Source organism: Geotrypetes seraphini, chromosome 3 (assembly GCF_902459505.1).
Source record: "Geotrypetes seraphini chromosome 3, aGeoSer1.1, whole genome shotgun sequence".
NCBI classification, from domain to species: Eukaryota; Metazoa; Chordata; class Amphibia; order Gymnophiona; family Dermophiidae; genus Geotrypetes; species Geotrypetes seraphini.
In genome coordinates, this window is record NC_047086.1 from 327233742 (window position 1) to 327246845 (window position 13104).

The 13104-nt window shown below is 40.8% G+C and overlaps 1 protein-coding gene across 1 annotated transcript in view; it reads left to right on the forward strand.

Annotated features, from left to right (window-relative positions):
- The first annotated feature begins 3413 nt into the window (after nt 1-3413).
- The window catches only part of XRN2 (5'-3' exoribonuclease 2), a 302991-nt gene continuing 293300 nt past the window's right edge, over nt 3414-13104 (forward strand). Inside the window, exon 1 of the mRNA XM_033938550.1 lies at nt 3414-3582. Coding sequence (XP_033794441.1) covers nt 3508-3582 — 75 coding nt within the window. The 5' untranslated portion in view covers nt 3414-3507. The remainder of the gene's footprint in view (nt 3583-13104) is intronic.

The window sequence follows — 13104 nt, forward strand, 5'->3', positions numbered from 1 at the left end:
TCCATCAAAGCTCACTCCAGCCCATCCACACCCTCCCAGCCATTGAAGCCTTCCACAGCCCATCCTCATCCAAAAGGCCATATTCAGACACATACCGTGCAGTCTGCCCAGTACTGGGCTTAGTTCTTCAATATTTACTATTATTTTCTGATTCTAGATTCTCTGTGTTCATCCTACGCTTATTTGAACTCTGTCACTGTTTTCCTCTCCACCACTTCTCTCGGGAGCGCATTCCAGGCATCCACCCCCCTCTCCGTAAAGTAGAATTTCCTAACATTGCTCTTGAATCAACCACCCCTCAACCTCAAATTATGTCCTCTGGTTTTACCATTTTCCTTTCTCTGGAAAAAGATTTTGTTCTACGTTAATACCTTTCAAGTATTTGAATGTCTGAATCATATCTCCCCTGACCCTCCTTTCTTCTAGGGTATACATATTCAGGGCTTCCAGTCTCTCCTCATACACCTTCTGGCTCAAACCTCCTATCATTTTTGTCGCCCTCCTCTGGACCACTTCAAATCTTCTTACATCCTTCACCAGATATGATCTCCAAAACTGAACACAGTACTCCAAGTGGGACCTCACCAATGACCTGTTCAGGGGTATCAACACCTTCTTCCTTCTACTGGCTACGCCTCTCTTTATACAGCCCAGCATCCTTCTGGCAGCAGCCACCACCTTGTCACATTGTTTTTTCGCCTTTAGATCTTCGGACACTATCACCCCAAGGTCCCTCTCCCCGTCCGTGCATATCAGCCTCTCACCTCCCAGCATATACGGTTCCTTCCGATTATTAATCCCCAAATGCATTACTCTGCATTTCTTTGCATTGAATTTTAATTGCCAGATATTAGACCATTCCTCTAACTTTTGCAGATCCTTTTTCATATTTTCCACTCCCTCTTCGATGTCTACTCTTACAAATCTTGGTATCATCCACAAAAAGGCACATTTTTTTCTTCTAACCCTTCAGCAATATCACAAACATATTGAACAGGATCGGCCCCAGCACCGAACTCTGAGGGTCTCCACTACTTACCTTTCCTTCCTCCGAGCGACTTCCATTAACTACCACCCTCTGGCATCTGTCTGACAGCCAGTTTCTAATCCAGTTCACCACTTTGGGTCCTAACTTCAGCCCTTCAAATTTGTTCAAGAGCCCTCTATGAGGAACTGTAGCAAAGTCTTTGCTGAAATCTAAGCAAAGTTCTTTGGTCACCCAATAAAAAAATTCAATCAGATTTGTTTGGCACGATTTACCTTTTGTAAAGCCATGCTGCCTCGGATCCTGTAACCCATTAGATTCTAGGAAGTTCACTATCCTTTCTTTCAGCAACACTTCCATTATTTTTCCAATAACCAAAGTGAGGCTTACTGTAGTTTCCCTCTTCATCCTTGTGACCACTTTTGTGAATAGAGACCACATCCATACTCCTCCAATCCCCCAGGAACCACTCCCGTCTCCAGAGATTTGTTAAATAAGTCTTTAATAGGACCTGCCAGAACCACTCTGAGCTCCCTCAGTATCCTGGGATGGATCCCATCCAGTCCCATCGCTTTGTTCACCTTCAGTTTTTCATGTTGTTCATAAACACTTTCCTCCCTGAACAGCGCAGAATCTACTCCATTTTCTTGTGTTACTTTGCCAGACAATTGTGGCCCTTCTCCAGATTTTCTTCCGTGAACACAGAAGTATTTGTTTAGCACGCTTGCTTTTTCCTCATTACTCTCCACATATCGGTTCCCAGCATCTTTTAGTTTAGCAATTCCATTTTTCATCTTCCTCCTTTCACTAATATATCTGAAAAAAATTTTGTCTCCCTTTTTTACATTTTTAGTCATTTGTTCTTCTGTCTGCGTTTTCGCCAGACGTCTCTCTATCTTGGCTTCTTTCAATTTCACCCGGTAGTCCTTTCTGCACTCCTCGGGGTTTTTTTATATTTCATGAACACCAGCTCTTTTGCCTTTATTTTCTCCGCCACTAGTTTGAAGAACCATAATGGTTTATTTTTTCTCTTGTTTTTCTTTATTTTCTTCACATAAAGGTCTGTAGCCATTTTTATCACTCATTTCAGCTTAGACCACTGTTTTTCTACTTTTCTTATATTCTCCCATCCTAACAGCTCTTTCTTCAAGTATTCTCCCATTTTAGTAAAGTCCATATGTTTGAAATCTAGAACTTATCGTGCCGCTGCTCTCCACTTTAGCCGTTATATCAAACCAAACCGGTTGATGATCGCTACTTCCCAGGTAAGCACCCACTCGAACATTAGAGATACTCTCTCCATTTGTGAGGACCAGATCCAATATCGCTTTTTCCCTCATGGGTTCCGTCACCATTTGTCTGAGCAGAGCCTCTTGAAAGGTATCCACAAACTCCCTACTTTTTTCCGACGCTGCAGATGGAACATTCCTGTCCGCATCTCGCAGGTTGAAATCTTCCAACAGCAGCACCTCTTTCTTTCCAAACTTTTGGATATCCACAATCAGATCCTTATCAATTTGCTGCGATTGAATTAGAGGGCTGTAGACTATACTCACGTAGATAGATCTTTTTAGAGCGATCCATATCACTTCTTCCTCTCGCCAGGTCCCTTGCATTTCGGTCACTTGGATATTGATCTATACATGATTTGGAAACTGGAATGAGTGAGGTGATTAAATATGCAGATGACACTAAACTGTTCAAAGTTGTTAGAACTCATGCAAATTGTGAAAAATTGCAGGTAAACCTTAGGAAACTGGAAGACTGTGCATCCATGTGGCGAATTTAATGTGGAAAAATGCATAGTGTGCACATTGGGAAGAGAAACCCAAATCATAGTTGCCAGATACTAAGTGGGAGGAGCAGAGAAGAAAACGTGTGGTTTTCTGCAATACCCGGTTGGTGAGCTGAGACAAAACACCTATGGTACTGACTCCAGGGGAGATGCAGCAATGGGACTACTTAGCTGTCTGGGTAATGCAGAGCCTGAGCCCTACCATCTCAAAATACTATATGGAGTAAGAAATGTAGCTGTGCTGCTGACTGCAGATTCTGCATAGTAGTGGACTTACCCATGGAACTTTACTAAAAATATTAACAACAAACCTCAAATCCGATATGAAATAAAAGAATGTTAAAACAAAGTACTTATATGTAAAAACAGCTTTGACGGGAACCACAAAAAGTCAGTACAGTATACCGAGTCACATCCTTTTACTATTCAAAACTTCTTGGTGCTGTTTAAAAGCTCAAAATGGCGGGACTGAAGATTGACGTTAGATATGTGTGTGTTTATTATTCTTTAGTTTTGCTACTACAATGAGACCTAGACTTTCAAAGACGATTTCACGAAGAAGTCACTGCTCTGAGTGCAACTCTCCTATTGCGGCTGCGACGGAACTCCAGCAGCTGGCCACTCCGATTCTCTTACGTCAGAAGAGCGAATCGGAAGTGATGTACAATCGCTCTGCCCTTCCTTGCAGGTTGGCTTCGAGTGTTGTAGGCCGGTTGTTCTAGCCACAATGGGAGTTCCGGCCTTCTTCCGCTGGCTCAGCCGCAAATATCCGTCCATCGTCGTGAACGTGGTGGAAGAGAAGGTGAGAGAAGCCCGTGTTTCTGTTTAAAGAGAGTCCCGTTAACCGTCGCTATTGATTTGTGCGTATCTCGTTCGGATTGTAGTTCCGTGACCCGGATACTGCATGGAGGGATGTGCTTGTCTCTTCTTTCCTCCCTTTACTGTAAAGATTCGAGGGGGAGCTGCAGTTTTCTTGTTTCACATGCAGTAGCTTACCAACTGGAAGGGAGCTTGTTTAATGTATGGCTGCTACTTCACCCTAGATTGAACAGGAGTGTATTCAGGCCTTATGTTGCGCTCTAGTAAGCATGGATGTGTCGTTTGGTTTTGGGTTAGGGTTATTTTTTTAAATTTCCTTTAGAGTATCAGAACTACAAATCCATAAATGCAGTGCGGCAAAACCAGTTCTAGATCAGCCTGCTCCGTTGACGGTAACCTGAATCTAATAATGCTAGCAGATAAGCTAAGAGAATACTGTTTAGAATATAGTAAATTAATTTTTATAGTTGTATAAAAATCTAATCTGTCTGTCCACAAGTGTGTTGTTTTGACAGTTACTAGAAGGCATGCATGGTTAAGAGGTGGTATGGAATTGTATTTAAATTTATGTTTAATAAGAGTAATGATGAGGTTAACTAGGAAATTGTGAAGAATAGTAATGATAATATATTTTAATATTTTAAAAACTTTAAGCACATTGTGATTGTTGGAGTAAAGCTGTACTGAGTTTTATGAATAAATGTAATATTAGTGAATCAACAATTTTTATATATTTAAGGTAACCTCTTGTTAAGTAACACGATGTTCGGTTCTGGTTTCCAATATGTATCTTCTTGATTTCCATTCTAAATTTTTCAGATATGTTTGGATTTGACCTGATTAGACCATAGGACATCTAAGATATAGGGCTCCTTTTATAAAGGTGCGCTAGTGTTTTTAGCGCATACACCGGATTAGTGCACACTAGTCGAAAAACTACCGCTTGCTCAAGAGGAGGCGGTAGCAGCTAGCACGCGGCATTTTAGCGTGCGCTATTCCGCATGTTAAGTCCCTCATGCGCCTTCATGAAAGGAGCCCATAGTTTTTACATGGAAAAATATATCAATGGATCTAAAGATAGTAATGTGATTAACTGAGAGATGAACTAGGAACAAAATCTATTCCAGAGAAAGGAAAATGGTAAAACCAGAGGCCATAATTTGAGGTTGAGGGGTGGTAGATTCAAGAGTAATGTTAGGAAATTCTTCTTTACAGAGAGGGTGGTTGATGCGTGGAATGCGCTCCTGAGGGAGGTGGTGGAGAAGAAAACGGTGAAAAGTTCAAACAAGCGTTGGATGAACATAGAGGATCTCTGTTGAGAAAATAATGGGTATACGTGGAAGGAACTAAGGCCAGTACTGGGCAGGCTTGCACTACCTGTGTCCCATATAAGGACATTCAGTTGAGGATGGGCTGGAGTGAACTTTTGACAGAGACTGGTAGATAAAACCTAAGCACAGTACCGGGCAGGGTACCGGATTTTGGCTCAAAAATATCTAAGAAAAATGATCATTTAAACTAAATAATTAATTTATGTTGGTCATTGGCAAGAAATACACAGCTATAGAACATCATATATAACATAATAAAATTAGTATGATCAATAACTAAAAAATGAGAAATATTTGTATGCATATATTTGTTATTCCAATAGTAAATAAAAGTATGTATGTATGGGCTTTCTACCACTACTATTATTGATTATTTCTAAAGTGCTACTGCATGCAACACTATTCAACAAACATGCAAGAGAAGGATCCCTGCTCGAAGAGCTTACAATCTAAATATAACAGATATAAGACAAAAGTAATTTATATGTGCAATACAGGTTGGAAAACACAAAGGACTTAGAGCAGTGGTCTCAAACATGCGGCCCGGGGGCCACATGCGGCCCTCCAGGTACAGTTTTGAGGCCCTTGGTATGTTTATCATAATCACAAAAGTAAAATAAAACAGTTTCTTGATCATATGTCTCTTTAGCTATAAATTACAATATTATTAAGACTTGGCCAAAAGGAAAGATTAATAAACTATAAAGAGTTTTACCTCATGCAAAATTGTCATTTCTTTAACAAGACATTAACTATTTTTTTCTGAGGCCCTCCAGGTACCTACAAATCCATAATGTGGCCCTGCAAAGAGTTTGAGTTTGAGACCACTGACTTAGAGGTAGGGGAGTAAATAGGGAATGACAACAGATATGGGTGCTTTTGCAAGTTGGTAGGGTTGGATATAAATGTAGTTTCAAAAAAGTGGGTTTTAAGTCTGGATTTGAACACCACCAGAGACTTGGCACAAAGCACAGAGTCAGGTAGGATGATTCAGGCGTATGGCGCAGTGAGACAGAAGGGATGGAGTTGGGAGCTGAAAGTGGAGGAGAAGGGCATCGATGAGACTCACCCAGTGAACGGAACTTACAGGGTGGAGTATATGGAGAGACAAGAAAGGAGAGATACTGAGGAGCTGCAGAATGAATACACATGTAGGTCAGTAAAAGGAGTTTGAACTGTATGCAGAATCGACAGGAGCCAAGTGAAGTGATTTGAGGAGAGGGTGGATTATGAGGTGTGCAGCAGAATTCAGAACAGATTGTAGGGGAGAGAGATGGCATAGTGGAAGACCTGCAAGCAGCATGTTGCAGTAATCCAGGTAAGAGGTAACAAGAGTAATGTGGATGAGGGTCTTTGTAGCGTGCTCAGAAAGGAGAGGCTGTATTTTAACAGTGCTGTAAAGAAAAAACCGGCAAATTTTGGCTGTGTGTTGGATATGTGAAGAGAAGAAAAGAGATTAATCAAAGAAGAATCATAGGTTATGAGAAGTTCAGTCTTGGCCATTTTAATTTTAGATGATGGTGAGACATCCAGATGGCAATATCAGACAGGCAGGCAGATATTTGGACCTGTATTTGTGTAGACATTTCAGACGCAGAGAGTGTTGTGCGTTGCTGCTGTTCTTGGGAGGGGAATGGGGGAGAGGCGAGAAGGTTGGGTTGGAAGACGTTATGATTGATGTGTGGTTTCTTGGACTGTACAATATCATTGTGGATGGATATTTTCTGTTATAATATGCCAATAAAAATGATTTAAACATAAAATATTACCATTCTTAAATGTTCTGAAGTAAAATTGCAAAAAATCTCTAGAGAATCACTATGCTCCGTGCGTTTATTAAAAAAGTTAAAAAATGTTTTTGCAACGGAAATATATATTATATTGTTTATAGATGCTGTGTTCAAAATGAATCGTAAAAGGATGTATTTCATGTAAAAATTATAATCCAAATGGATATAAAGAAATAATAGTTGAAAGTGCAGAAAATGAGGAGGAAATAACTTAATTTGCTCTAAACAAATTTGGACACATAGGTGAATAAATATACCAATCTATACAACAGCACATTTTATTAAAAAAAATCTTATGAAAACTATATTTTATAAAAAGTTCATTTTCTTTTGTCATGTACAACAAGAAGCAAATAAAGTCAAAATCCCTATGTGTGTTATGGCTTTAGATTCTGAAAAAGCTTTCGATTTTGTGAAATGGACATACAGTCATGTGAAAAAATTAGTACACTCCATGAAATATTCAGTTCTTAAGAAATGTTCACACATCGATGTCAAATCTTTTTTTAAATTTATCTCTGGGAAAGAAAGTGATGTGCCATATTTTTCACTCCATAAGACGCACCTGACCATAAGACGCACCCTAAATTTAGAGGAGGAAAACAAGAAAAAAACATTCTGAACCAAATTCTCCCTGCCAGGCTCTGCACCCAACCCCACACACATTGCCAGGCTCTGCACCCTGTCCCCCCTCCCTGACAGGCTCTGCATCCTGTCCCCTCTCTGGTGGTCTAGTGGTAGGCTGGGACAGGGCGGGCAGGGACTTTTTAAGACAGATGACTTTTTAAAATATGCAATGTCACCTCAGTAACAACTATAGAAAAATAGACAAATATAGGGCAAAATATAGACAGCAGATATAAATTCTCCAAATTGACACATTTTGATTACTAAATTGCAAATAAAATAATTTTTCCTACCTTTGTTTGGTGATTTCTTTCTTTCTTTCTTTCCTTCCATCCTCAGGCCCAACAATTGTCCCTTTCTCCCTCCTATGTTCCCCTCACTGCCTTCCGGCCTGTCCTCTTCCGCCCCCCTCCCCCAGTGCCTACTTTTAATCCCGGCGCTTCCCTCGCTGGACACTGTAGCAGTGAGCCCCCCCTCCTCCCCAGAAGTGAGCTTCCCCCTTCTGTACCTGTTTTTAATCCCGGCGCTTCCTTCGCTGGACAGCTGTGGCAGGGAGAGGTAGAATGGCGAACAAGGCAGGCGCACTTGCCTGGTCCCGTGCGCCTGTCTGAATGGCTGCAGTCAGCTCTCGTGACTCAAGAGAACTGCCTGCCACCATTCAGGCAGGCGCACGGGACCACGCAGGTGCACCTGCCTTGTTCGCCGTTCTGCCCGAACCTGTTTTCACCGGCACAGGGGTTGTACGGTAGTAAAAGGAATCTGCCTTTCAGATAAGGCAACATAAGACAACATAAGAATAGCCTTACTGGGTCAGACCAATGGTTCATCAAGCCCAGTAGCCCGTTCTCACGGTGGCCAATCCAGGTCACTAGTACCTGGCCAAAACCCAAGGTGTAGCAATATTCCATGCTACCAATATAGGGCAAGCAGTAGCTTCCCCCATGTCTTTCTCAATAACAGACTATGGACTTTTCCTCCAGGAACTTGTTCAAACCTTTCTTAAAACCAGCTACGCTATCTGCTCTTACCACATCCTCTGGCAACGCGTTCCAGAGCTTAACTATTTTTTGAGTGAAAAAAAATTTCCTCCTATTGGTTTTAACAGTATTTCCCTGTAACTTCATAGAGTGTCCCCTAGTCGTTGTAATTTTTGACAGTGAAAAATCAATCCATTTGTACCCATTCTACTCCACTTAGGTAGATTTCAATCATATCTCCCCTCAGCCATCTCTTTTCCAAGCTGAAGAGCCCTAACCATTTTAGTCTTTCCTTATACGAGAGGAGTTCCATCCCCTTTACAAGTTTCAAGTTTATTTAAAATTTCTTATACCACCTAATCAAGCCTTCTAGGCGGAGTACAAAAATGTTAAACCCATCTATTAACTAAAATACAGTTTAAAAACACACAACAGCACTAGGGAAAATACTAACTTTAAAAGACTAAACAACAACAACAAAAATTTACAAACAGAGACAAAAGGGAAAGAAGGGCTGGAACTATAATATGTAAAGAAAAAGTAAACATGTAAGGGGAAAAAAAAGAATAGGGAGGGGAGCAGGTAGTAAGAATCCTTCTAGGTACTAGGTCGTCCTTAAAAGGACAGTTAGGTTTCAAAAGCATCGAGGAAGAGAAATGTCTTTAATTTCGACTTAAAGTCTGTTAGTGTAAGTTTTTCGCATTGGTAGTTTGGAATACTGTTCCAAAGAGAGGGGGCGCTAATCGAAAAAATTGTTTTGAGCTGTAGATCGTAAAGTCCTTGTAAAGTTGTAAGGGATAATAGGTTATTGATGAATTCTGACTGGTTGTTTTCTCTGGTTTTAAATGTTAAAATAATTTTATAGGTGATTCTGGCAACCAGTGAGCTTTACGTAAAAGAGGGGTGACATGGTCATTTTTACTGGTGTTTTGTACTAATTGGAGTCTTCTTATTTCCTTTTTTGTTGTGCCTTTGAAGAGGGCGTTACAATAATCGATACATGAAATCACAAGAGAGTGGATCAAAATGTTCAGGGAAGCGGGCTCTAACAGTTTAGATAAAGATCTTATCATGCGCAGTCGATAAAAGCAACGTTGAACTACTGTGCTGATATGTAAATGATATATGAATTTACTATCAAATGTGACTCCTAGTAACTTTAATGAAGAAACCACTTTGATAGATTGAGTTTTGAGCTTAAGGAAAGTTTGAAAGGAGAGTCCATCTCTGATGGGGAAAATCATTAGTTTGGACTTATCGACGTTCAAAGAGAGCATATGTGAGTCAAGCCAAACATTAATTTTTTATAGTTTTTGATTAATCTTGGTCGCTCTTCTTTGAACCTTTTCTAGCGCCACTAAGGGCTCCTTTTGCAAAGGTTCGCTAGCGTTTTTAGCGCAGGCACTGGATTAGTGCATGCTATCCGAAAAACTACTGCCTGCTCAAGAGGAGGCGGTAGCGGCTAGCACGTGCATTTTAGCGTGCGCTATTCCGCGCGTTAAGGCCCTAACACACCTTTGTGAAAGGAGCCCTATATCTTTCTTGAGATAAGGAGACCAGAATTGAACACAGTACTCCAAATGAGGTCACACCATGGAGCAATACAGGGGCATTAAAACATTCTTAGTCTTGTTAACCATCCCTTTTTTAATAATTCTCAGCATCGTGTTTACTTTTTTGGCCGCTGGACCCTAGCATTTGGTAACTGTGATTTGGGTTATTCTTCCCAATGTGCATCACTTTGCATTTGTCCACATTAAATTTCATCTGCCACTTGGACACCCAGTCTCCCAATTTCCTAAGGTCCGCCTGCAATTTTTCACAATCCATATGCATTTTAACAACTTTGAACAGTTTAGTGTCATCTGCAAATTTAATCACCTCACTTGTCGTTCCAATTTCCAGATCATTTATAAATAAGTTAAATAGCACCAATCCCAGTACAGACCCCTGTGGCACTCCACTGTTTACTCTCCTCCATTGAGAAAAATGACCATTTAACCCTACCCTCTGTTTTCTATCCGATAACCAATTCCTAATCCACAACTGAACTTCGCCACCTATCTTATGACTCTCAGGAGCCTCTCGTGAGGAACTTTATCAACAGCTTTCTGAAAATCTAGATATACTATATCAACCGGCTCACCTTTATCCACATGTTCATTCATGCCTTCAAAGAAGTCAAGCAAATTTGTGAGGCAAGATCTCCCTTGGCTGAACTCATGCTGACTCCATCTCATTAAATCATGTTTGTCTACGTGTTCCACAATTTTATTTTTTATAATTGTTTCTACCATTTTGCCCGTCATCGAAGTGAGGCTTACCGGTCTATAATTTCTCAGATCTCCCCTTGTAACCGGCAGCCTCAAGGCAATGGGTCTTGGGCCACCGGTACAAGAAAAACCTCTTGTGAGCCGCCGTGGGCAGCACAAGGAAAATGATAAAGCGTTTAGAATAAGGATACCACCGCACCAGGTAAGTTCTTCTTCAAAACAAACAGGAATTTTATTCTTCGAAGTAAAAATAAATAGCAAACTTGTCAGGATGATTCTGCTTATTAACATAGGCTCAATGTCAATACTATAAACTGAATAAGTCACTAGTCTCTGTGAGTGTATCAAAATAAGGATAATTCAAAACATCCAACAGGAAACTTCCCCAACAGAGTAGAGTCCACCTTAATTCACAGTCAAAAAAGTATGAACAGCAAAAGAAAGGAAAACTTTCAAAAACCAAAATAAACTTCAGGGCTGCACAACTTCAGCTCAAGTCAGTGCACCCGCACTGGCTTCATCAGCAGCAGAGTGCTGGTCAGACAATGTGCTCCGTGTGGTGTTAATCTGCCATAAAATTGGCCCTCTATCCCACCACTATGAACACGGGGCAAACCCCACTGTCTGGGATTGAAAACAGTTCACTTTCCCCCACCAGGAAAGGATCAATAAATTTCCAACGAGGAAAAACAAATATATAAAAAAAATACAAAGTACTTGCACAGTTCAAAACAAAACTTCTTTGCTCTTCAGCTGGCTTAGAAATATCCAGCACTTGCAGGCAGTTAGAAAAAACAAATTCAAAGTACTCACTGCAACAGAGTTAGTCACTTGGTTTTTATGCAGCATACCTCCATGGGCAGGATTTCTAAATCTAAACCTTAGGTTTCACTGGGCAATTCAGTATTTGTCTCAGGGTTTACTTCCAGCTCCATAGCAAGCGGTTCCTCTAGTAAACTCAGAGGCATTTCTTCCCCAGCCTCAATCAGTTCCATAGATTCTGGAGTTTGGCTGACATCCAGAGCTCTCAGCCCTGAGCGCTGTGGCCTGTCCTGACCTGGTCCTGCTGCTTCTGATTTTCAATTAGCTTGGTTCTTAGGGATAGCAGTCTGCTGCCCCGCCCCAAACCCTCAGCAGGAAATGACTTCTGGGTAATCATTCTAGGCTTCAGTGGGGGATGGGAATCCTGCTCTCCCACTCCCTCTGTAGGACAAAGAAGGTAATTCATCCATAGATTCAAATTGTGCTTTAAAAGGGGATATTTGAGTGGAATCTGGTTTAGACTTGTGCACTGCTCTAGGGACACTCCTAGCAGGCACAGGCTGCATACCACACCCTGGAACTCTTTTTAAAACTTTGCATAAGATTGGCCACCCTCCAACCTTCAGGTACTACAGACGATTTTAGCGACAAGTTACAGATCACTAACAGCAGGTCAGCAATTTCATGTTTGAGCTCTTTTAGTACACTGGGATGTATACCATCTGGTCCTGGCGATTTATCACTTTTTTAACTTGTTGATTTGGCCGAGTACATCTTCCAGATTCACCGAGATTTTTTAAAATTCCTCCACCCTTGAAAACCATTTCCGGTTCAGATAGATCTCTTAGATCTTCTTCCATAAAGACCGAAGCAAAGAATTCATTCAGTCTTTCCACTATGGCCTTATCCTCCCTGAGCACCCCTTTCGCTCCTTGGTCATCCAATGGTCCCACAGATTACATCACAGGTTTTCTGCTTTTCTGATGTACCTAAAAAAATTTCTATGAGTTTTTGCCTGTTTTGCAAGTTTCTCTTCATATTCCTTCTTAGCTGTCTTTATCAATGCTTTGAATCTAACTTGCCAGTGCTTGTTCGTTTTTCTCTTTTTTCTTCATTCGGACCCTTTTTCCATTCTTTAAAGAATGTTTTTTTTTTGGCTCTAATAACCTCTTTTACTTCACCTTTTAACCATGCCTGCTCTCGTTTCCTCTTCTTTCCACCTTTGCTGATATGTGGTATACATCTAGTCTGGGCTTCCACAACGGTATTTATAAATAACATCCATGCCTGGTTTACAGTCCTAACCTTTGCAACTGATCCTTTTAGCTTCTTTTTAACCATTTTCCTCATTTTATCATAGTCGCCCTTTTGAAAATTAACACTCCTACAGTAGATTTATTTTGCGACATTACTCCCAGTACCAGCTCAAATTTGATCACGTTATTATCACTGTTTCCCAACGGACCTAACACAGTTAACTCCCCTACTATGTCTTGCATTCCACTAAGGACCAAATCTAAAATAGCACCCCCTCTTGTCAGTTCCCAAGAAGCAGTCATTTATGACATCTAGGAATTTTACCTCCCTAGCACTCCCCGATGTAATATTTAACCAGTCAGTGTTGAGGTAATTTAAATCACCAATTATTATAGTGTTGCCCATTTCTCCAGACTGTACTTACTATCTCATGTTACAAATCTCCTCTCATTCCTGGTCTCCTTTATGGCTTTTCTGGTGAGGATTTT